General features: G+C 46.4%; 1 protein-coding gene across 1 annotated transcript; it reads left to right on the top strand.

Annotated features, from left to right (window-relative positions):
* Positions 1 to 8,247: 8,247 nt before the first annotated feature.
* nim1kb (NIM1 serine/threonine protein kinase) lies at positions 8,248 to 26,423 on the top strand. The gene is given in 4 exon segments (XM_060934864.1): positions 8,248 to 8,512; positions 9,118 to 9,386; positions 25,676 to 26,076; positions 26,078 to 26,423. Coding segments are annotated over 4 exon segments (1,281 nt in total).
* Positions 26,424 to 26,639: the final 216 nt, after the last annotated feature.

Raw genomic sequence — 26,639 nt, forward strand, 5'->3', positions numbered from 1 at the left:
TAGCATGCTCAATGGAAACATTTCTCACATCATGGTTATTAATATACACATTTCCTTTTATTGTACCTTATCCACATTAAAATGGTGAGACTGACTCAAAAGATTAAGCTAAGGATAATCACATTACGTCAAAGAGGGACAGCCCTAATCTTATTCAGCAGTTACATAACATCAGATCTTGCCCTTTACACTGAAGACAAATTGGAGATCAATTGCATTACAACTTTTAAATTAATGTATATTTTTATGGTGTGTCTTTTTCTCAGGATGCCAAATGAATGATAAATCTGATATACTATAAAAAACTCCCAATGATGCTTGAGCTTGTGTCTGTCAATTCATCAGTCCATCACCTCTCTTGTTCTGGAAATTAGGGGATTAAAGAAGGCCTAAATAAAGCTTAAAGGTTTACATGCTTGTCAGGAGTGTAATCCCTCCTTCATTATGATCTAGAGAGGTGAGGTGGGAGAGAATAAATTAGCACTGTAGGAGGTCTAGAATCTCCCCAAGAGAGCTGACATTCATCTGAATGGGTAAAAATGTGTTAGCATAGAGAACAGCTGAGCACTCACTGGATCAAAATACATCTTTAAAAGACAAGAAGATTTGGATGAATTTCTGACAATGTTCAGTGGCAGCATTCTCCACTGGGACAAAATCAGGACTTATTGATTCAACTATAACATCACACGTCCCAGGAAATTCATACTAGTATGTGGAACTCTATGCTGGAAACAAGTTATTTCGACTCATTTAAGAAGTAGAACACAAGGGTGAGACCTAAATTAGACTTATGGTTAATGCCATGCATTCTCTGTTATTTTTTGTGAATTTAACTGTTTAATGTTGCTATGATCTAAAGTATTATAACAAATGTCAGTGAATAATAACCTGTATCACAGTATTCAATTCAGTTTTATTTGTATAGCACTTTTAACAATAGGCATTGCTGCAAAGCAGTTTTACATCAATATAAAGTGGTGCTTGAAAGTTTGTGAACCCATTAGAATTTTCTATATTTCTGCATAAATATGACCTAAAACATCATCAGATTTTCACACAAGTCCTAAAAGTAGATAAAGAGAACCCGGTTAAACAAATGAGACAAAAATATTATATTTGGTCATTTACTTATTGAGGAATATGATCCAATATTACATATCTGTGAGTGGCAAAAGTATGTGAACCTCTAGGATTAGCAGTTAATTTGAAGGTGAAATTAGAGTCAGGTGTTTTCAATCAGTGGGATGACAATCAGGTGTGAGTGGGCACCCTATTTTATTTAAAGAAGAGAAACGTTTGATCTTCACAACACATGTTTGTGGAAGTGTATCATGGCACGAACAAAGGAGATTTCTGAGGACCTCATCAGGGTGGAAATCAGGTGCTCATCAGGGTGGAAAAGGTTACAAAACCACCTCTAAAGAGTTTGGACTCCACCAATCCACAGTCAGACAGATTGTGTACAAATGGAGGAAATTCAAGACCATTGTTCCCCTCCCCAGGAGTGATCGACCAACAAAGATCATTCCAAGAGCAGGGCACATAATAGACTGTGGTCACAAAGGACCCCAGGGTAACTTCTAAGCAACTGAAGGCCTCTCTCACATTGGCTAATGTTAATGTTCATGAGTCCACCATCAGGAGAACACTGAACAAGAATGGTGTGCATGGCAGGGTTGCAAGGAGAAAGCCACTGCTCTCCAAAAAGAACATTGCTGCTCGTCTGCAGTTTGCTAAAGATCATGTGGACGAGCCAGAAGGCTACTGGAAAAATGTTTTGTGGACAGATGAGACCAAAATAGAACTTTTGGGTTTAAATGAGAAGCATTATGTTTGGAGAAAGGAAAACACTGCATTCCAGCATAAGAACCTTATCCCAACTGTGAAACATGGTGGTGGTAGTATCATGGTTTGGACCTGTTTTGCTGCATCTGGGCCAGGACAGCTTGCTATCATTGATGGAACAATGAACTCTGAATTATACTAGTGAATTCCGAATTATACCAGTGAAATCTGAATTATACCAATTATACTAAGGAAAATGTCAGGACATTGTGGCAGTGGGGGCGTGGTCAAGCACCGGTCTGTGACAGAAGAGCGGAGTCAGGGAAGGTAAGTGGCAGAATCACTACACCTGAGGTCAATTAACCTGTGTTTGTCTGTGTCTTCCCAGTGGCCGCGCCCTATTTAAGGAGGGAGAGCGTAGAGCAGAGGAGCTCATCCCCGAACCAGACGCCAGTCGTGTGCGTGTCTGTCTAAGTTAAGAGTTGTTCACTGAAAAGTGTGGCAATAAAACCCCTATTCCAGAACCTGATCTCTGTCCTGCCGTCCTCTGTGCTCCACCCACGCATACGAACGGTTACAGTGGTGCCGAAACCTGGGACGTGGAGTGCAGCAGCCGGTCAGCCCCATGGAGTCTTCCCCGTTCGCCGAATTGGTCCACGCCCTCGCCACGGCCCAGCAAAGTCAGCACCAGGTGCTAGTCTCCCTCCGAAAGGAACAGGAACAGTGGTTCGAGGCCCTGGTGCTGGCCCAGCAAGAAGACCGTGAGGCGTTCTGGCACCTCCTCATGTCGGCGGGGTCCACCAGCGCTCCCACCGCGGGCCCGTCCCCCCTCACCCTAACCAAGATGGGCCCGCAGGACGACCCCGAGGCTTTCATCACGCTCTTCGAGCAAGTCGCGGAGACCTCGGGGTGGCCAATCGAGCAGCGTGCAGCATGCAATGCGCCTCCTCCCACTGCTAATGGGAGAGGCGCAGCTGGCCGCGCTACAGCTCCCCGCCGACTGCCAGCTGGCCTACGCGGACCTCCGCCGGGCCATCCTCCAGCGTGTGGGGTGCACCCCTGAGCAGCAACGTCAGCACTTCCGCACTTTGCGCTTGGAGGAAGTTGGCCGGCCGTTCGCGTTTGGCCAGCAACTCCGGGACACCTGCTGGCGGTGGTTGAGGGCCGACAACCGCGACACCGAGGGGATCATCAACCAGGTGGTACTGGAGCAGTTTGTCGCTCGCTTGCCAGCAGGAACCACGGAGTGGGTCCAGTGCCACCGGCCGGCGTCGCTGGATCAAGCAATCGAGCTGGTGGAGGACCATATGGTGGCTGTCCCGGCGGCAGGACAGCCTCTTCTCTCTCCTCTTCTCTCTCTCTTCTTGTGTCTCGTCCTCGCCCCATTCCCCCACCGCGGAGGCAGGGGCCCGCCGCACCCGCACCGGCCCGCCGCACCCGTGGTGCCCTCCCATTTCTCCCTTCTGTGTCTGTCTCTCCCCCCCCTCAGGTGAGTGAGCCCCAGAACACCGGTGCGGAGAGGAAGCCTGGGCCGGTTTGCTGGCGCTGCGGGGAGCCGGGCCACCTCCAACAACAGTGCACGGTGATGGAGGTGGGCACAGTGGTTCGGATCCCCGACGCGCCAGGAGCCACCCTTGATCGGGCCGGAGCGTATTGCATACCGGTGAGTATACAAGGGGATACATATCAGGCGTTGGTGGATTCTGGTTGTAATCAGACCTCAATTCACCAAAGCCTGGTGCAAAACGAGGCATTGGGAGGAGCACAGGGGGTGAAGGTGTTGTGTGTGCGCACGGGGACGTTCACAGCTACCCTTTGGTGTCGGTCCACATTTTTTTCCGAGGGGAAAAATTCATAGTGAAGGCAGCGGTTAATCCTCGCCTTACCCACTCTTTAATTTTGGGGACTGATTGGCCGGGATTTCGGGATTTAATGACACACTTGGTGAAGAGTGGGTGCTGCCATTTAACAGGGAGAGGTCCCGGTGTTGCTTTGGCAGGAGCAGCTGTCGCAGAGCCGTCTACGTCATCTCCACGTCAGAGTGAGGAGCCGCCGGCCCCTCCTCTCTCTGTTGGGGAATCCCTCACAGATTTCCCATTAGAGCAATCATGAGACGAGACTCTGCAGCATGCGTTTGACCAAGTGAGAGTAATCGATGGTCAAACGCTCCAGCCGAACGCCACCGCGTCCTTCCCCTACTTCGCAATTATGAAGGATAGATTATACCGAGTGACGCAGGACACTCAGACCAAAGAGCGAGTCACGCAGCTTTTAATTCCGAAGAGCTGTCGGGAATTGGTATTCCAGGCGGCTCACTTTAATCCCATGGCTGGACACCTAGAGCAGGATAAGACACTAGCCCGAATAATGGCCCGATTCTATTGGCCGGGGATTCGCGGTGATGTCCGTAGGTGGTGTACGGCATGCTGCAAATGCCAGTTAGTAAACCCAGCGGCCATTCCAAAAGCGCCTTTCTGCCCTCTGCCATTAATCGAGACCCCGTTCGAAAGAATTGGGATGGATCTCGTCGGGCCATTAGATCGGTCAACACGAGGGTACCGCTTTATATTAGTTCTGGTGGACTATGCAACGCAATACCTGGAAGCTGTGCCTCTTCGCAGTATCTCAGCACGCAGTATTGCGGAGGCACTCTTCCGCATCATCTCCCGAGTTGGAATCCCGAAAGAGATTCTGACTGATCAAGGCACCTCATTTATGTCACAAACACTGAACGAACTGTATAGGTTATTGGGTATTAAGCCAATCCGCACCAGCGTCTATCACCCACAAACGGACGGTTTAATTGAACAGTTTAATCGCACCCTCAAGAATATAATTAAAAATTCATAAGTGAGGACGCACGTAATTGGGATAAATGGCTCAAGCCCTTGCTGTTTTCAGTGCGAGAGGTCCCCCAAGCCTCCACGGGGTTCTCCCCATTCAAATTATTATATGGGCGTAAGCCACGCGGCATTCTAGATGTGCTGCGGGAAAATTGGGAGGAGGACCTTCACAAAGCAAAAACGAAATTCAATATGTTATGGACCTGCACGCAAAACTCCACACCCTCACCCACCTAACCCAGGAGAATTTGTGGCAGGTCCAAGAACGGCAAACCCGCCTATACAACAAGGGTACGCACCTTAGAGAGTTCGCACCGGGCGATAAAGTACTCATAATGTTGCCCACATCAAGCTCCAAATTGGTCGCCAAGTGGCAAGGACCCTTTGAGGTCACACGGCGAGTCGGGGACATCGACTAAGAGGTGAGGCGAACGGACAGGGGTGGGGCGCTACAGATTTACCACCTCAATCTGCTTAAACTCTGGAATGAGGAGGTCCCCATGGCGTTGGTGTCGGTGGTTCCGGAGAAGGCGGAGCTGGGGCTGGAGGTTCAAAAAGGGGCATTAGCATCACTTATCCCTCCGGTCCCCTGTGGAGACCACCTCTCCCCGACCCAACTCGCAGAGGTCGCCCAGTTGCAGACCGAGTTTTCGGATGTGTTCTCACCCCTGTCCGGTCGCACTGACCTCATAGAGCACCATATAGAGACGTCCCCGGGGGTGGTAGTGCGTAGCCGCCCTTACAGGCTACCCGAACACAAAAAAAAGGTGCTTCAGGAAGAACTCGAGGCCATGCTTGAAATGGGCATCGTCGAGGAGTCCCACAGTGACTGGAGCAGCCCGGTGGTCTTGGTACCCAAGGCCAATGGGTCGGTCCGGTTCTGTGTGGACTATAGAAAAGTCAACGTGGTGTCTAAATTTGACGCGTACCCAATGCCTCGGATTGATGAGTTGCTCAATCGACTAGGCACTGCTCGCTTTTATTCGACACTGGATTTAACGAAGGGATACTGGCAGATCCCCTTGACTCCACTATCCCGAGAAAAAACAGCCTTTTCCACACCGTTCGGTTTACACCAATTCGTCACACTTCCGTTCAGGCTGTTCGGGGCGCCCGCTACGTTTCAGCAGCTAATGGACAGGGTCCTCCACCCCCACGCCACCTATGTGGCCACCTACCTCGACGACATAATCATCTTTAGCAATGACTGGCCAAGGCATCTCGAACACTTGAGGGCCGTCCTTAGGTCACTGAGGCGAGCGGGTCTCACAGCCAACCCGAAGAAGTGTGTGATTGGGCGGGTGGAAGTACGGTATCTGGGCTTCCACTTGGGCAATGGGCAGGTGCGTCCCCAAATTAACAAGACCGCAGCAATTGCGGCCTGCCCGAGGCCCAAGACCAAACAGGGAGCGAGACAGTTCCTGGGGCTGGCTGGCTATTATCGTAGGTTTATACGATATTATCGTAGGTTTATACGCGGTTTTGTCCCAGGAGGTGGAGGGGGAAGACCGCCCAGTCCTATACATCAGTAGGAAGCTGTCGGTGCATGAGGGGCACTACAGCACGATAGAAAAAGAGTGTCTGGCAATCAAGTGGGCGGTCCTCGCCCTCCGTTACTACCTGCTGGGGCGCCCTTTCACCCTCTGTTCGGACCACGCGCCCCTCCAGTGGCTCCACCGCATGAAGGATGCCAATGTGTGGATCACCCATTGGTATCTGGCACGCCAACCCTTTAATTTCAAGGTGGTCCACAGGCCGGGGGCGCAGATGGTCGTGGCGGACTTCCTCTCCCGTCGGGGGGGGGGGGGAGTCGGCTGCGGGCCGGACGGCCGCCCGGCCTAAGTCGGGCGGTGGGGGTATGTGGCAGCGGGGGCGTGGTCAAGCGCCGGTCTGTGACAGGAGGGTGGAGTCAGGGAAGATAAGTGGCAGAATCACTACACCTGAGGTCAATTAACCTGTGTTTGTGTGTGTCTTCCCAGTGACTGCGCCCTATTTAAGGAGGGAGAGCGTAGAGCAGAGGAGCTCATCCCCGAACCAGACGCCAGTCGTGTGTGTGTCTGTCTAAGTTAAGAGTTGTTCACTGAAAAGTGTGGCAATAAAACCCCTATTCCAGAACCCGATCTCTGTCCTGCCTCTTCTGTGCTCCACCCACGCATACGAACGGTTACAGACATCTGTCCATGAACTGAATCTCAAGAGAAGGTGGGTCGTGCAGCAAGACAATGACCCTAAGCACACAAGTCGTTCTAACAAAGAATGGTGAAAGAAGAATAAAGTTAATGTTTTGGAATGGCCAAGTCAAAGTCCTGACCTTAATCCAATCGAAATGTTGTGGAAGGACCTGAAGCGAGCAGTTCATGTGAGGAAACCCACCAACATACCAGAGTTGAAGCTGTTCTGTACAGAGGAATGGGCTAAAATTCCTCCAAACTGGTGTACAGGACTGAACAACAGTCACTGGAAATGTTTAATTGCAGTTATTGCTGCACAAGGGGGTCACACCAGATACTGAAAGCAAAGGTTCACATACCTTTGCCACTCACAGATATGTAATATTGGATAATTTTTCTCAATAAATAAATGACCAAGTATAATATTTTTGTCTCATTTGTTTAACTGAGTTCTCTTTATCTACTTTTAGGATTTGTGTGAAAATCTGATGATGTTTTATGTCATATTTATGCAGAAATATAGAAATTTCTAAAGGGTTCACAAACTTTCAAGCACCATTGTATGCACTGATCAGCCGTAACATTAAAACCACTAACAGGTGAAATGAATAACATTGATTATCTCATTACAGTGGCACCTGTCAAGGGGGTGGGATATAATAGGCAACAAGAGAACAGCCAGTTCTTGAAGTTGATGTGTTGGAAGCAGGGAAAATGTTCAAGCCTAAGGATCTGAGTGACTTTTTGACAAACTCTTGAAAATGTTAATGATGGCTAAAATAGAAAGGTGTCAGCATAAACTTTTACACCAATTTAAAGTGGACAATTCTTACACATTGCACCTTTAATCATCTTTTACTTTATTACAATCTTATACAGTAATAGGAAATATTAGCTCAGTTTGACTCTATTTAAGATACCTTAATTTGCTGAGATGTATGTATGCAGCTGCAGTGTATAATGTGTCCAAACACATTTTTAATTAAAAAATAAGGAAAAACTAAACAACTGGTGCAAAAGTAGATTTTTAAAGGTGAGCTTTGTGATATTTTAAATTTGTTTTGAGACCTGTGATCATATAATTTCAAATATACTTTAGAAAATATGCACTATTGTCCATGCAATGGATCTCGTATATCATATTATTCATATCATGCCTGGCTTTGCATTTTTACAATCCTGAAATAGACCTTGACCCTGTTCATTTTTACAAGTTTGTCAGTGTAAAAAATAATAATAATAATTAGGACACCTGTAGTGCAGTGAGAAAAGAATGTTGAGACATTATTTAATGGAATATTGATACATTGCATACAGTGTATTTTGTGAATTAGAAAGTCACTACAGGCTTGGTATAATACACTCATTCAGCAATGTTTTGTCCTAAGATTGTGCTCTAATTTTGTCATTTTAGCCTTAAAGATGACTCAACAACACTTGCAAGCATGACTCTGGTGTCTGCACATATACCACGGCACAGCCTGTATAGCCTGATGGATAGATTGGACTGTGATCTAGATAATAAAGATGATGATAATTCATCCAGGCAACTTACACCTCTGCAGAAGCTAATGCTGGATGTGTGTCACGATGAAAAAAACATCAAGGAGCTGAATGTCGGAAGAAGGGTGGGATTCTATAAAGCATGTGGTCAGATTGGGTGTGGAAACTTCTCCAAAGTCAAACTGGCCTTTCATAGCCTTACCAAGGGTAGGTAAGATACATGCTGAAACAGAGGTGCCAGCATCTCTTGTTTAACTGTAGTATTTGATTTTTGACCCCCTGCTACAATGATCCAGGAAACATGTTAAAGTAAAGGAGGATACAACTAAACTTTTATGATTTACTTGTTAGAAGACAACTAAACTTTTTTTTTTCAGCTGAAGCAAAGGTCACACCAAAAGCAAATAATATGCACCCAGTGGAAAAAGCAGTTCACTGAAGGAAAAAGCGCATAGGATATGAAAGTTGTTGATCTTGTGATGATCAGTAGGAAGGGGGCAGGGGGACTATGAACTCTTTGGATGTTTAAAATAGAGGTGCTGCTAATTATTAAATAGCTGTCACACCAGACTTTTGCCTTGCTGTTTTCTTCCTGCTGCTTGGCACACATCTGATAACAAAAAAAAGAGTTGTATCATTAAGGTTTTTGTGGTATAATTCTGTTGCCTCCACCCACCTGTGAAAATGTTCTTGTTACAAATGTTGGCACATTTAGGTCAAACAACTAAACTTGTTTAAAGATCAGAAATCTGATGCTAAATGAACTAATTATTCAATTTAAAAACACACACATTATTGTGTTTTCTCTCCAGACAAAGTGGCTATCAAAGTCCTGGATAAGATGCAACTGGACCTACAGACCCAGAAGATGCTATCCAGAGAGATCTCCATAATGGAGAGCTTGTATCATCCAAACATGCTTTGGCTCTATGAGGTGTTGGAATCACCAAGCCGATTATACCTAGTGCTGGAGTATGCTGGAGGAGGAGACCTGCGCACCAGGATGAGATCTCAGGGAAAACGCTCCAATCTAGAAAGCAAACTTGTGTTTGCCCAAATCCTGTCTGCAGTAAAGCACATGGTCAGTTTAGTAGCATTTAGAAGATTTATATGAATGCATTTGTACAACCCCGATTCCAAAAAAGTTGGGACAAAGTACAAACTGTAAATAAAAGCGGAATGCAATAATTTACAAATCTTAAAAACTGATATTGTATTCACAATAGAACATAGACAACATATCAAATGTCGAAAGTGAGACATTTTGAAATTTCATGCCAAATATTGGCTCATTTGAAATTTCATGACTGCAACACATCTCAAAAAAGTTGGGACAGGGGCAATAAGAGGCTGGAAAAGTTAAAGGTACAAAAAAGGAACAGCTGGAGGACCAAATTGCAACTCATTAGGTCAATTGGCAATAGGTCATTAACATGACTGGGCATAAAAAGAGCATCTTGGAGTGGCAGCGGCTCTCAGAAGTAAAGATGGGAAGAGGTGTTAGGGTTTTGCTGGGATTCGAACCTGGTTCGTTGGTGTGATAATCCAGCAAACCCCCACTAGGCCACCAGGGGGATGACTCAAATGCAGAGGCGTGAGGCGGAAGTAGAAAAAGAATCAAAAGGTTTATTTAAACTATATACACTATATACAGGGCAAAACAAAAGACAAAAAAAAAACCAAAGAGTATAATCCAAAAGAAAAGCAAAGTGCAAAAATTCAAAAGCTAAGAAGATCAAAAAACACAGTACAAAGGAAACTGGAGATAAACATAACAGCACAAAGACTCCGTGACAAGAGGACTGAACTCAGGGGTATAAATAGACAAACTAATTAAGGACACAGGTGAAGATAATTAGGCAATTAACACAAACACAAAACACAGGAACAGTGGCGGCCTCTAGAGGCCAAAATAAACACGACATGAAAAGGAAATAACAGCGGCCTCTAGAGGCCAAAACAGTCCTAGTCCTAACAGGACCCCCCCCTCTAGGAGCGTCTCCTGACGTTCCCAGGGCGATCCGGATGGGCCGAATGGAAGTCCCGACATAGTTCTTTATCAAGGACATCCCGAGCAGGAACCCAGCAGCGCTCCTCAGGACCATAGCCCTCCCAGTCCACCAGATATTGCAACCCGCCGCGGACCCAGCGGGAGTCAAGCAGGCGATTCACAGTGAACACAGTCTGCCCCTGGAAGATGCGGGGGGGTGGGGGGTTCCTAGGGGTAGGGGCATACGTAGACGTCAGTACGGGCCGTAACAGGGAAACATGGAAAGTGGGGTTGATCCTCAGAGTCCGGGGCAACTGGAGCCGGTAGGAGACAGGGTTCACCCTGCGCACCACCTTGAAGGGGCCAATGTAGCGAGGAGCAAGCTTGCGGTTCTCCACCCGCAGTGGAAGGTCCTTAGTGGACAGCCAAACACGCTGCCCAGGGCGGAAAGCGTGTGCAGGTCTTCTATGGCGGTTGGCCTGAGTCTGGTTGGTTCTGGAGGTCTGTATGAGGGTCTTCCTGACCTTGCTCCAGGTCTTGCGACACCGTCTCACATATTGGTTGACCGAGGGCACCCCCGCGTCCTCCTCCTGGTCCGGGAACAGAGGTGGCTGGAACCCGAATTGGCACTGGAATGGCGACAGCTTGGTGGCCGATGACTGCAGGGTGTTGTGGGCGTACTCCGCCCATGGCAGCCAGGTGCTCCACGATGTCGGGTTATCCATAGCCAGGCCTCGCAGGGTGGTTTCCAGGTCCTGGTTGAGCCTCTCCGTCTGACCATTGGACTGTGGGTGAAACCCAGAGGAGAGGCTGGCAGTGGCTCCGATGACCTTGCAGAACCCGTGCCACACTCGGGAGGAGAACTGGGGCCCTCGGTCTGAGACGATGTCCTGTGGAAGACCAAAGACTCGGAAGACATGATTAAACAAAAGTTTCGCAGTTTCAAGAGCAGAGGGGAGTTTGCACAGTGGTATGAAGCGGCAGGCCTTGGAGAATCTGTCAACTAAGACCAAAATGACCGTGTTACCTTGTGACTCAGGGAGACCCGTGATAAAGTCGACTGCCACGTGGGACCAGGGACGCCGGGGAATGGTCAGAGGATGCAGGAGACCCTGGGGACGCTGTCGTGGGTTCTTGGTTCTGGTGCAAACCTCACAGGACAGGACAAATGACCTTACTTCCTTCTCCATGTTAGGCCACCAGAAGCGTCTTTTCAGGAAGTCCAGGGTCCTCCGAGCTCCCGGGTGGGCGGTGAGAGGGGAAGAGTGACCCCACTGGAGAACCTTGGCCCGGGCTTGATGTGGGACGTACAAGAGGCCTGGTGGCCCCGTCCCAGGACCGGGGTCCTGGCGTTGGGCTCGTCGGACAGCCTCCTCAATACCCCAGCGGACAGGGGCCACAATCCGGGACACAGGGATAATAGGCCCGACTTCATTCTCCCTGTTAGTGGCAGAGAACAGTCTGGACAGTGCGTCAGGTTTGGTGTTCTTGGAGCCGGGGCGGTATGAGAGGGTGAAGTCAAACCGACTGAAAAACAGGGCCCACCTAGCCTGTCGAGGGTTCAGTCTCTTGGCTTGCTGGAGGTACTCCAGGTTCTTGTGGTCAGTCCAAACCAGGAATGGATGTTGTGCTCCCTCCAGCCAGTGCCTCCACTCCTCAAGGGCCAGTTTGACCGCTAGCAGTTCTCGATCCCCCACATCGTACCGGGACTCAGCAGGACTCAGGCGGTGGGAGAAGTAAGCGCAGGGGTGCAGCTTTCCTTCCGAACGTTGAGAGAGCACCGCGCCGACACCACTGTCCGAGGCGTCCACCTCCACGATGAATGGTTGGGAGGTGTCCGGGAGAACCAGAATGGGTGCCGTGCAGAAGCGGTCCTTGAGGTCTTTGAACGCCTTTTCTGCCTGAGGAGACCAGCCATAAGATCCACCTGTCCCTTTGGTGAGGTCTGACATGGGTGCTGCCACAGAACTGAAGTTCCTGATGAACTTGCGGTAGAAGTTAGCGAATCCTAAGAACCGCTGAACCTCCTTAACGGACTTGGGAGTAGGCCAATCCCGGACGGCCAGGGTCTTGGCAGGGTCCATTTGGAGTTGGCCTGTCCGTACAATAAATCCCAGAAAGGAGACCTCGGGAACATGAAATTCGCATTTCTGGGCCTTGGCGAACAGATTGTTCTGTAGCAGCCTCTGGAGAACCTGGCGGACATGGTGGCGGTGCTCCTGCACGGTCTTGGAAAAGATAAGGATGTCGTCGAGGTAGACAAAAACGTATAGGTTAATCATGTCCCTTAAGACGTCGTTGATTAGGGCCTGAAAAACAGCTGGTGCGTTGGTGAGTCCGAAGGGCATCACCTGGTATTCGTAGTGCCCAGACGGGGTGTTAAAGGCAGTCTTCCACTCGTCTCCCTGTCGGATACGGATGAGGTGGTATGCATTCCGTAGGTCCAACTTGGTGAAGACGGTGGCGCCTTGGAGCAGGTCGAAAGCTGTGGACATCAGCGGAAGGGGATATCGGTTGCGCACAGTGATCTTATTCAGGCCCCTGTAATCAATACATGGTCGGAGCCCCCCATCCTTCTTGCCGACAAAGAAGAAGCCGGCTCCAGCAGGTGAAGTGGAGGGTCGAATAAACCCAGAGACCAGGGCATCTTTGAGGTATTCCTCCATGGCCTTGCGTTCTGGCTGAGAGAGGGAAAACAGTCTGCCACGAGGAGGGGTAGTCCCAGGGAGCAAGTCGATGGCACAGTCGTAGGCCCGGTGCGGAGGAAGAACGGCGGCCCTGCTCTTGCTGAATACCTCCTTGAGATCCCAGTACTCTGTGGGAACTTGAGATAACTCGGTGAGATCAGGGGGCTCGGCAGGAGACACAGGAGAGCTAGAGAGCAGACAAGAGGCATGGCATGCAGGGCCCCATTCCACAACCTGGCTTGTTACCCAGTCTATGCGAGGGTTGTGGCGAGTAAGCCAAGGAAGGCCTAGAATAACTGGGAACTCAGGTGAAGGAATCAGGTGCAGGGATATTTCTTCCTTGTGACCTTGAGACTGGAGGAAAACTGGAGAAGTAACTTGGGTGACTCTTCCATCACCTAACGCTTGGCCATCGAGGGCAGACACAGACAGTGGGACTTCAAGAGGTGCAGTCGGAATATTGATGCTTTGGGCGAAGTGAATATCCATAAAGTTCCCAGCCGCCCCTGAGTCTATCAAAGCTTGACAAGAGTGGACAGACTCACCCCAGGAGATGGAGACCGGGATGTAGATTCCTTGGCCAGGGAGTCCGGGAGAGAGGGTAGGCCCCGTCACAACCCTCCCTCGGCTGGACGGGGCGGTCCTTTTCCCAAGAGTTCGGGACATGATGCTCGGAAGTGACCAGGCTTGCCACAGTAGATGCAGCACTTGTCCCTCCTTCTGCGCTCCCTCTCAGATGCGGAGAGGCGAGTACGACCCACTTGCATGGGTTCTGGACAGTCACTGAAGGAGGTAGACGGTCTCCAGGTAGAGGTAGGGAGGCTGGGGGGGCTCAAGGCTTGGTGGCGTTCTCTCATCCTGTTGTCCAGACGAATAGCATGTGAGATGAGGGTTTCAAGGTCACTTGGGCATCCAATAGAGGCCAGACCGTCCTTGATGGGGTCAGACAGACCATGGTGGAAGGCTGACACCAGGGCAGTCTCGTTCCATCCACTTACTGCTGCGAGTGTTCGGAACGAGATGGCGTAATCTGCGACGCTTCCTCCTTGCCGGATGGACATGAGCTTTCGGGCTGCGTCGGTACTGATGTCTGCCTGATCGAAGACCCGAAGCATCTCTTCAGAAAACAGCTGGAAATCAAAGCACTCAGGTCCCTGTCTTTGCCAGATAGCAGTAGCCCAGGCTCGCGCCTTACCAGCTAATAAGGTGATCACAAAGGCAATCTTGCGGCGATCCGTAGTGTAGGTGGTAGGCTGAAGCTCAAAGGTGAGTTGACACTGGGTAAGGAACTCTCGGCACTCACTGTGCTTGCCGTCATACCTCTGTGGTGCAGGAAGGCTGGGTTCGCGAGGTGAAGAAGGCAGCATTGCAGGAGGCACTGGAGCAGGAGTGGGAGCTGGATCAGGAGCAGGAACTGGATCAGGAGCAGGAGATGCAGGCAGAGATGTCAGCTGTGCCAGGGTTTTCCCAATTTGCTGAAGCAGTTCCTCGTGGCGAGCGAGGGCCTCACGTTGGCTGGTGAGCGTACGTCCATGAGCGTCCATGGTCGCTCCGAAGCGTGTCAAAGCTGCCATAATTCCCTGAAGGTTGGCCGGGTAGACAGTTGAAGCAGCCTCTGCTGAGTCGGTCATGACGGAGTCTTTCTGTTAGGGTTTTGCTGGGATTCGAACCTGGTTCGTTGGTGTGATAATCCAGCAAACCCCCACTAGGCCACCAGGGGGATGACTCAAATGCAGAGGCGTGAGGCGGAAGTAGAAAAAGAATCAAAAGGTTTATTTAAACTATATACACTATATACAGGGCAAAACAAAAGACAAAAAAAAAACCAAAGAGTATAATCCAAAAGAAAAGCAAAGTGCAAAAATTCAAAAGCTAAGAAGATCAAAAAACACAGTACAAAGGAAACTGGAGATAAACATAACAGCACAAAGACTCCGTGACAAGAGGACTGAACTCAGGGGTATAAATAGACAAACTAATTAAGGACACAGGTGAAGATAATTAGGCAATTAACACAAACACAAAACACAGGAACAGTGGCGGCCTCTAGAGGCCAAAATAAACACGACATGAAAAGGAAATAACAGCGGCCTCTAGAGGCCAAAACAGTCCTAGTCCTAACAAGAGGATCACCAATCCCCCTAATTCTGCACCGACAAATAGTGGAGCAATATCAGAAAGGAGTTCAACAGTGTAAAATTGCAAAGAGTTTGAACATATCACCATCTACAGTGCATAATATCATCAAAAGATTCAAAGAGCCTGGAAGAATCTCTGTGCGTAAGGGTCAAGGCCGGAAAACCATACTGGGTGCCCATGATCTTCGGGCCCTTAGATGGCACTGCATCACATACAGGCATGCTTCTGTATTGGAAATCACAAAATGGGCTCAGGAATATTTCCAGAGAACATTGTCTGTGAACACAATTCACCGTGCCATCCGCCGTTGCCAGCTAAAACTCTGTAGTTCAAAGAAGAAGCCATATTTAAACATGATCCAGAAGCGCAGATGTCTTCTCTGGGCCAAGGCTCATTTAAAATGGACTGTGGCAAAGTGGAAAACTGTTCTGTGGTCAGACGAATCAAAATTTGAAGTTCTTTATGGAAATCAGGGACGCCGTGTCTTTTGGACTAAAGAGGAGAAGGACAGCCCAAGTTGTTATCAGCGCTCAGTTCAGAAGCCTGCAGCTCTGATGGTATGGGGTTGCATTAGTGCGTGTGGCATGGGCAGGTTACACATCTGGAAAGACACCATCAATGCTGAAAGGTATATCCAGGTTCTAGAGCAACATTTGCTCCCATCCAGACAACGTCTCTTTCAGGGAAGACCTTGCATTTTCCAACATGACAATGCCAAACCACATACTGCATCAATTAGACCCTCCAGGATTTCGCGATGTTGCGATTTGCAACTTCAACGCAAATTCAACCAATCCCTGCGAATTCAGGGCGATGTTGCAATTATATCCAATCACCGCAACTTTCCCACAAATTTGACCAATCGTTGGCATCGTCTTGAGGTGACGTCACAAACTACCTTCCGCCTTACTTCTGTGTATATGTTCAAGAGAAGCAGCATGTGCGAGTCAGTGTTTATATAGGCTTAAATTCTGTTACTGAAAGTGTGTTATGTTTGCAGTGAAGGACTGTGTGCACTTTACATTATTTTTTTACTTAATACAAGAAATTAATGGATGCCAACATTTTTGCCAAAATGGTATTTTATTTTCCATTGTTTAGGCAGCTTCAGCATCATACTGTGAGATTCTATTCAAATTGTTTTTCACTTGTATGAAGCCTGAGCCATTTATTTTATTAGTTTATAATTATTGTTTAATTTAGTCTTCAGGAGAGACTGCCTGCACACAGTACTAGTATTAATAGTTTTTTTTTCTTACATGAAAGCTGAGGCATTTATATTATATTTTAAGGTAACTTCATGTTGTGCTGTGAGGTTCTATGCACTTTAACTTTTGAACCAACAGGTGCATTTGGATAAGTAAAGCCTATTTTTCTGCATTTTTGTAGTCCTGCTAATCTTTTATCTTGGTAAAGTTGTTTATAGGACCATTTCTCAGTGTCTTTGTTTTTTTAATCAATAGTTTTTCAGTAATAACTTAATATTTAACATATCACTCAATTTTAATCACAAAAAGAGAAAATCGCAACAATTTCTCGCAACTTTCACTTCCTCCTGCAATGTAATCGCAACAATTTCTCGCAACTTTCACTTCCTCCCGCAATGTAATCACGACAAAAACCTAAAAGACACTGCAACTTTCATTGCAATTTTTTGGAAAATCTCCCGCAACATCAGACATTTTAGCCCGCAACAATCACAAAAAAGGCCCGCGAAATCCTGGGGGGACTGATCAATTACAGCATCATGGCTGTGTAGAAGAAGGGTCCGGGTACTGAACTGGCCAGCCTGCAGTCCAGATCTTTCACCCATAGAAAACATTTGGTGCATCATAAAACAGAAGATACAACAAAAAAGACCTAAGACAGTTGAGCAACTAGAATCCTACATTAGACAAGAATGGGTTAACATTCTGTGGCAGCGGGGGTGTGGTCAAGCATCGGTCTGTGACAGGAGGGTGGAGCCGGGGAAGGTGAGTGGCAGATTCGCTACACCTGACTGTAATTAACCTGTGCTTTGTGTGTGGTTTCCCAGTAAACCGCTCCCTATTTTAGGAGGCTGAGAGAGAGCAGAGGGAGCGCGACCCGGGATTGGAGGCTGAGTGTGTGTCTGTGTGCTGCGATTATTAAGACTGAAAAGTTTATTAATAAATACGCTGTCCCTACCTCCAAACGTTGTCCTGCCGTCCTCTGTGCTCCACCCACTCATTGTCCGCGCTACACATTCCTATCCCTAAACTTGAGCAACTTGTCTCCTCAGTCCCCAGACGTTTACAGACTGTTGTAAAGAGAAAAGGGGATGTCTCACAGTGGTAAACATGGCCTTGTCCCAACTTTTTTGAGATGTGGTGTTGTCATGAAATTTAAAATCACCTAATTTTTCTCTTTAAATTATACATTTTCTCAGTTTAAACATTTGATATGTCATCTATGTTCTATTCTGAATAAAATATGGAATTTTGAAACTTCCATATCATTGCATTCCGTTTTTATTTACAATTTGTACTTTGTCCCGACTTTTTTGGAATCAGGGTTGTATTTTATGACCAATGACTAGAACATACAACCAACCTTACAGTCAATTAGTAAAGACCTTTAGAATCTGAGGTTTGCTTCTTTAGTTTAACTATGAGGTAATATAGCTAACAAATAAGAAAAATGTAACATTATGGAAAGTGTATGTCAATCATTACACGCTGTCCTCATTAGACATTGTTTATCTCAATACCACAATTTGTACATAAGAAGCTTCATAAATTACACTGCCTTGCCAAAAAAGTCACAATATGGATTTCAATAAGTAAATACATGAGAGCCTTTGATTGGATAATTACTGCAGTGATTATTATGTTTCAGCTTGCGACAATTCTTTTAAGCCTAACCGATAGCCAATAACTTCTAATTTCTTAAACAACCATGTTGGAAATGTATCCTGTTGTCATGGAAAATATGTTACTCTGATTCAGAAAAGTCAAGTAATTGGCCTGCATCAAACAAACAAAACAACTAAGGTGATTGCTGAAATTACTGGAACTGGGTTAAAAACTATACAATGCATTATTAAAACCTGGAAGGACAGTGGTGAACCACCAACTTTGCAGAAGAAATGTGCTCAGAAAAAAATCCTGACTGACGTGATTGGAGATCACAAACACTTGGTGAAGTCGAACTGTAAAAATCTACAGTAGAACTCACTGCTATATTTAATAGTGAAAGTAAGAGCATTTCCACAAACACAATGTGATGAAAAATCACAGGATTGGGACTAAACAGCTGTGTGGCCATAAGAAAACCACTTGTTAGTGTACCTAACCAGAAGAAAATGCTTCAATTTGCTAGGGAGCATAAAGATTGGACTCTGGAGAAATGAAAAATGTAATTTGATTTGACGAGTCCAGATTTACCCTATACCAGAGCTATGGGTGTGTCAAGGTAAGAAAGGAACTGCCAAAAGCAATGCACCCATCATGCATAGTGGCCACTGTACAAGCCTCTAGAGCAGGGGTCATCAAACTATGGCCCGCGGGCCGATTCCGGCCTGCCACCCCCCTTTGACCGGCCCCCCAGCTCCTCTGCCCCCACCACTTGAACCGGCCCTATGAGGCAATCCCCAAAAGTGGTCATAGCCTATTTTTTTAAATTGCTTTTTGTCAAATAATAACATGTCTGCATCTTGCATTTTGTTGATTTTATCAATTAAAATTGATATTTAGTTATAAAATGAACTATTCATATTTTCCGAATTTTCGTCATATGCTTGCGATCAAACAGTGACAGACAGCGCACGCGCAGAGAACTGTCAGTGTTCAGGACAGCAAAATGGCTAGCGGTAAGCGAAAAGTTGACAGAGAGTGCAGAGTTTTTAAAGAACAGTGGACCACCGATTATTTTTTCGTTCAGTGTAAGGACCGTGCAGTTTGTCTTGTATGTAAAGAAAGTGTGTCGGTTTTCAAAGAATATAATCTGCGTCATCACTACAAAACCCACCACAAAGAGTATGCTAGTTTGCGAGGGCAAACAAGAGAAGACAGGATTTGGAGGATGAAATGCAGACTGGCTGCACAACAGAATGTAGTCCTTCGCCAAACCCAGATCAACCAGGCTGCTGTCCGAGCTAGCTACGGTATAAGGTAGCTCACCTACTAGCTACCCATGGAAAGCCGTTTACTGATGGGGACTTTGTTAAAGTATGCATGCTTGCTGTGGCCGAGGAGGTGTGTCCCGACAAGAAGGATGCGCTCAATGCGGTGAGTCTCTCCGCACCTACTATGACCAGGCGAACCGAAGATTTGGGGGACAACATGTATGACCAGCTGAATGAGAGAGCGTCAGAATTTGAGTTTTTTTTGCTTTGGCCATGGATGAGAGCAATGACGTGCAGGACACAGCACAACTGCTGTGATCTATTGATCTATTGCTCATATTATTATTATAATTTCACTGTTTTTTAAAATGTATTTATTTTATAGGCCTATTTATTTGACCTTTATTAAGTGCTGCACACAATTATTATTAATAATATCAACAGGCCTACCTACAATTTTTATAATTTTCCACTCACCTTTGCCAGTGTCAATCACCTCAACTAGGCAGATGTTTCTTACCTTGACAGCTTTGATGTTATTTTTATTAGAAAATAAATAAATGGAATATCTGTGGTATTTCAAATTAAAACAAAGTGTGAAGACTCAATTACTACTTTTGCAAACCACTAGTAAAGATAAACAAATATGTGCCAGGAATCAAGTGTTGATATAGTAGTGTGGATATAGTAGTGGGGATGGCTGTGCCAGGCTAGTAATCTCTACTACACAATGAGGCCTGCTGGTGGTCATATTTGTCTGGGTCATACAATTCTATGTTATATAGCTGACCTGACCCCGGCCCCCCATCACATTCAGGAACGACAATGTGGCCCCCAGAGAAAAAAGTTTGGTGACCCCTGCTCTAGAGGCAGCATTATGATCAGGAGCTGCTTCATTTGGTCAGATCTAGGCTTGGCAACAAAAAGAAGTATACCTAATGGCCCTTTTCCACTACCCTTTTTCAGCTCACTTCAGCTCACTTCAGCCCGACACGGCTCGCGTTTCGACTATCTCAGAGCAGCACGAGTCAGCTCGCTTCAGCCCTGCTTAGCACCCAAAACTCGCACCATTTTGGAGTGGGGCTGAAGCGAGCCAAACCGAGCCGAGTGGGGCTAGGGGCGTGAGGAGACACTCCCCTGTGCACTGATTGGTGAGGAAGAGTGTTCTCACATGCCCACACACGCCCCACGAGCATGCTGGGATCTGTAAACCCGGAAGAAGAAGAATTACGAATTACGAGAATTTCTGAAGCCTTATGCGCCTCGCCTCATCTATACGCTCTTGCCAGTATCTGTTGGCGTTGTCGGTGACAACAAGCCACAGCACCAAGACCAGCAACACTAACGACTCCATGTCCTTCATGTTTATTGTTTACTCTCCGGGTCGTGAGACTACCGCTTAAAAGATCACTGATGTCACTGTTTGCACCGCCTAACGACATCACGTGACGTCCACCCACTTTCGCTAACTCCACCCAATGTGTCCACCCACTTCCAGCCAGCACGGTTCAGCGTGGTTGTAGTCGAAATGCAACTCCAACAGCCCCACTCAGCTCGACTCAGCACAGCACGGCTCAGCCCAACTCAGCCGCGTTGGTAGTGGAAAAGCGGCATAAATGTACTGAATAACTAGGTTATCCCCTCAATAGATTTTTTTATTCCCTAAAGACATGGGTCTATTTCTGGATGACAATGCCAAGATTCATGGGGCCCAAATTGTGATAGTAGTTCAGGGAGCATGAGGAATCATTTTCACAAATGAATTGGCCACCACAGAGTCCTGACCATTGGAAAATCTTTGGGATGTGCTGGAGAAGACTTAACAGAGTGGTTCAGTTTTCCCTTGTCAATATAAGATTTTGATGAAAAACAATTAGTGCAACTCTGGACAGAAATAAATGTTGTGACATTGCATAAGGTTCATGCTGTTGGCACCAAAATCTGACCCTGCCATCTGTGTGCCTCAGCAGAAATCAAGATTCATCAGACAAAGCTTGTTTTTTTATTTTTAAACCCCAGTCTTCAACTGTCCAGTTTAGCCACAGTTTTCTTTTCTTGGCTGACAGAAGTGGAAACTGACATGGTATCAGAAAAAAGCTTTATTGCCAAGTAATTTTTGCAACTACAAAGAATTTGGCTTGGAGTTAAGGTGCTCAGTAAATAAATGCTAAATAAAGACAGTCTATTCTAAGATGTTAAGAAATAAGAACTAAATAAACAAGATAAAAATAATATAAAATAAACAACTGTGCAGATAAACAAATGTGCAGATTAGGTAAATAATAAGATTAAGTAAACAAATGTGCAAATCAGGTAAACAACTGGGGGGGTAGAGTAAATGGGGTCACTGGTCATGTTTATTGAGGTGGGGGACAGAGTGGGTCAGGAGTCTGAGGTATGATACTGGTGGGGGGACAGAGTAAGTGGGGGTCACTGATCATGTTTATGAGGCCAGTAGCTGCAGGAAAGAAACTGTTTCTGTGACGTGAGGAGGGGAGTGTCTCAAAGAATTTATGTCCGGGGTGGGAGGGATCAGCCACAGTCTTTTCTGCCCGTCTCAGTGTCCTGGAGGCAAACAGGTCCTCAAGTGAAGGCAGGCTGCAGCCGATCACCTTCTCTGCCAAGCGAATGATACCCTGCAGTCTACCCTTGTCCCTGGCAGTGGCAGCAGTGTACCAGAAGGTGATGGAGGAGAGGAGGGGCTGGGTTCTTCCTGAAGTCCACAATCATTTCCACTGTTTTTGCAGCATTTAGTTCCAGGTTGTTTTGGCTGCACCAAGTCACCAGATGGTTGATCTCCCACCTGTAGGTGGACTCATCCTCACCAGAGATGAGTCCAATGAGGGTGGCGTCATCCGCGAACTTCAGGAGCTTGACGGACTGGTGGGTGGAGGTGCAGCTGTTTGTATACAGGGAGAAGAGCAGAGGAGAAAGAACGCAGCCTTGGGGGGATCCGGTGCTGATTGTTTGAGTGTTGGATACATGTTTCCCCAACCTCACTTGCTGCTTCCTGTCAGTCAGGAAGTCAGTGATCCACCTGCAGGTGGGGTCAGGCACATTTAGCTGCGACAGTTTGTCCTGTAGTAGAGCTGGAATCCACACACAGGATCCTGGCGTAGGTTCCTGGGGAATCCAGATGCTGAAGGATAAAGTGGAGGGCCATGTTGATGGCATTGTCCACAGACCTGTTGGCTCTGTAGCCAAACTGCAGGGGGTCCAGAAGGGGGTCTGTGATGGCTTTGAGGTGGGAGAGAACAAGGCGCTCAAAGGACTTCATCACCACAGAGGTGAGGGTGATGGGTCTGTAGTCATTTAGTCCTGTGGTTCTTGCTTTTTTGGGGATGGGTATGATGGTGGAGGACTTGAAACAGGCTGGCACATGGCATGTCTCCAGTGAAGTGTTGAAAATGTCTTAACACTGGAGACAACTGGTCGGCGCAGTTTCTCAGGGTGGATGGAGAGACAGAGTCAGGTCCAGCTGATTTACGGGGGTTCTGTCTCTTGAACAGTCTATTGACATCCCTTTCCTGAATGGCGAGAGGCACAGTGGGGAAGGAGGTGGAGGGGGCCTTTGATATGGACAGAGATGAGGGGGAGCGGGCTCCTGAAATGAGGGGGGAGGTATCAGGACTATCCCATTGTTTTTCAAAATGGCAGAAGAAGGTGTTAAGGTCATTTGCAAGGTGAAGGTTGTTGACCGAGTGAGGGGGTTTGGGTTTGTAGTTTGTGATTTGCCTTAGCCCTCTCCAGACTGATACAGAGTTGTTAGTCAAGAACTGGTGTTGTAGTTTCTCAGCATACAGCTGTTTACCATCTCTTACCGCCTTGCTGATCCTGTATTTGGATTCTTTAAACCTGTCCCTGTTCCCACTCTTGAACGCCTCTTCCTTCTGCCGTCTCATCTGTCTGAGTCAAGCTGTGAACCAGGGCTTGTCATTGTTATAACTCACCCTGGTATGAGTTGGTATACAGTTGTCCTCACAGAAGCTGATGTATGAAGTCACCACCTCTGTGTACTCATTTAAACTGTTTGTGGCAGTCCAGAAAATGTCCCAGTCAGTTGAGTCCAGACACGCCTGAAGGTCCTTCACAGCCTCCTTGCTCCACTTCCTTGATATCCTCACAACAGGCTTGCTAAGCTTTAGCTTCTGTCTGTATGAAGGGTGGACCATGACATGGTTGGAGTGGCCTAGTACAGTGCAAGGGATGGCATGATAAGCATTGTTAACTGTTGTGTAACAGTGATCCAAAACATTCTCCTCTCTGGTCGGACATTTAATAAACTGTTTGTATTTGAGGAGTTCAGCTTTGGGTAATATTCACATCAACCATCAGAATAAGGAAATGAGTGTGATCTGAGTGATTTTGACCATGGCATGATTGTTGGCACAGGTGGGCTGGTTTGAGCATTTCTATAACTATTCTGGTGTTATAGTTCATTCGCCTCAAGGTTTGAAATGCTATGCATTCTGAGATACTTTTCTGCTGATCATAATTATACAGAGTGGTTATCTGAGTTACTGTAGCCTTTCTGTCAGCTTGAACCAGTCTGGCCATTCTCCATTGACCTCTCTCATCAACAAGGTGTTTTTGTCTGCAGAACTACCTCTCACTGGATGTTTTTTTTCTTTCTTGCACCATTCTGATTAAATTCTAGAGACTTGTGTGTGAAAATCCCAGGAGATCAATAGTTATAGAAATACTCAAACCAGCCCACCTCCACCAACAATCATGCCACGATCAAAATCACTGAGATCACACTCATTTCCTCATTCTGATGGTTGATGTGAACATTACTCAAAGCTGCTGGCCCGTAACTGCATGATTTTATGCGTTGCATTACTGTCACAAGATTGGCCTATTACATGATTGCACAAATGAGTAGGTGCATAGGTGTTCCTAATAAAGTACTCTGAGTGTAAATTTCTTCAATTTCCCATTCACATATTTAGTTCTGACCTGCAGCTAGACCCAATTTGCTCTTTAATGCGCAAAAATGAAAGAAAAATTTTTTACTGTAGTTTCATCTTATCCTGTCATATATGACCTATCATTAAATGTTCATAGAGACATTGTGAAGAAACATAAACTTTGGAAGGAAGGAGCAGAGATTATTGGCACCTCTGGTGAGAGTAAAAAGATAAAGTGCTTTGCTAATCTGCCAATAAAGCAAGTATAAAGTCAAGCACAGAACAAATCAAAACCAAAAATTATATGTGTATATCATAATGGACTGTAGGCTAATGCCAACAGTAAGGCCCTGGTCACACTACAGCTTGCAATGGGTTTGCGAATACGTGGTGATGAAAAATTAGTAGCATCTCCACCAATCATGCGATGCATGGCGAATCTTCTCCAAGCTTCTTGAGTTGTTTTTTGGTGTGTGTCTGCCTTGTGAGTGGCCAAAAACATTGCAAAAAAAAAAATTCAATGTATGCATTGAATTTTGGTGATGATGTTTTCATTGGCAAACTAAGCAGCAAATACTCATTGATGGGTTTGGGAATACTTCCTGAGGCTCGGAGGACCTCCATTGAGCCTTTTGATATATTTGTCTCGAATCCATGTCCCTGATGCTCATGGGAGCCTCATCAGCACAACACAGCCTAACCTTCACTGAGACTTGAAAAGTGCATTTACATTCAGGGATCCTTTAGAGCGCATTGTGCATGCTCTTGGGACCCAGTCGTTATGGGAAATATTTAATGCTGATTTGAGTGCAATCAGCACACACATATAAGGACACTGTTTTCACAGAGACTTTGCGAAGTATTCTGTCAGGTATGTGGCAGTAGACATATGTAAGTGCAAGAAGAGTGTTTATTAGCAGGCGTGATATTTACAAAAACAAAATGTGAGGCAAGATCAGAGTAACAAAACACAAATGAAATCAAAATCAAAACAGAAAGCAGAGTCATAAAGCAGAGTATTTAACCAGAGTCATAAACATGACTAGAAATAAATATGACAGTGATAATGATAATACTTGGCAAAGCCTCTAGGAAAACAGTGTCTTTATATGCACATACTGATTGCGCTCAAATCAGCATCTGGTGTTTTCCCATAACAACTGGGTCCCAAGAGCACTTATATCATGCTCTGTGAGTGAGCATGGCCACTCAAGGTGCACGAAGGTGTGACAGTCAAGTGTTTGCCTGCTGTGTGACCACAACTTTTAGCTCACCTGCATAACTCCATGCATTGCCACCAAAATGTCTCATTTTCATTGATAACCCATCACAAAGCATTGCAAGCTGTAGTGTGACTGCAGCTTAAATAGACACTCGACAGTGCACTCTTAAAAGCAACAACAATAAACATTGCTATACACTTTCTCAAGAGACAAACTACAAGCAAAATAAGTGATTTGTTGCTTGCTAGTGTGAACCACATTTGAGGAAAGTGGCAAAATTTCATGTTTGGTAGTATCTCTGTATATCGTCTATCATTATATTTCATGCATTCCTCAGCATGACAACAATATCATCCATCAAGATCTAAAGGCAGAAAACATCCTCTTCACTAGCAGCTCCTGTGTAAAAGTAGCTGACTTTGACTTCAGCACAAAGATCAGCAACCGCAGCCAGATGTTAAACACCTTCTGTGGCTCCCCTCCATATGCAGCACCAGAGCTCTTCAAAGACATGGCCTACATGGGGCCACCTGTAGACGTGTGGGCTATGGGAATTCTTCTTTTATTAATGGTGACTGGGACCATGCCTTTCCATGCTGACACTATTCCTAAGCTGCGCCATTGTATACTACAGGGAGTTTATGTTCTTCCCCCATGGGTGTCTGCTCCATGTCAGCACCTGATACAGGGGATCCTCAAACCAGAACCTACAGAGCGCTGTGCACTGGATCAGATACTGAGTTGAGTGGATGCTCCCAGTGGAGATTCTGCATCCCATCCCTCACTTGTACCAGCTTAACCCTGTCCACTTGCTTAAGGTGCAGCCAGGATGGGCAGAGCAGGAAGAGGTATGTGCTGCCCTGCAAGAACTTGGAGTCACAGAGGAACACATTCTCAACAACCAGGGCAAGAACAGTCAAAGCCCAGTAACAGGTATCTATCGCATTGTACTCCATCGGATCCAAAGAAACAGGAGAACCAAGTGTCTGCCTTTAATCACAGGTGTAGTCAAAGACCCAAAGCAGGACAGTCTTCGCATCTACAGGAATTTACGACATACCTCAAAACTGTGTGTCCTTTCTTAATGAGCTTAACTCTGAAGTATATGGGTTTTACTTGTTTCAGTTCACATGGTTCATTCTCTTATATAGAGAGCTCTACTGTCAATAGGCTATGTGAATACTGAACTGCACTTTATTGCAACTACATTAGCCTTTGAAATCCTAAATATATTTTAAGAAATAAGATGAAAATCTTAATGTACTGTACCAGTCAAAACTTTGGACACACCTACTCATTCA

This window comes from Neoarius graeffei, chromosome 12 (genome assembly GCF_027579695.1).
Source record: "Neoarius graeffei isolate fNeoGra1 chromosome 12, fNeoGra1.pri, whole genome shotgun sequence".
Classification (NCBI taxonomy): Eukaryota; Metazoa; Chordata; class Actinopteri; order Siluriformes; family Ariidae; genus Neoarius; species Neoarius graeffei.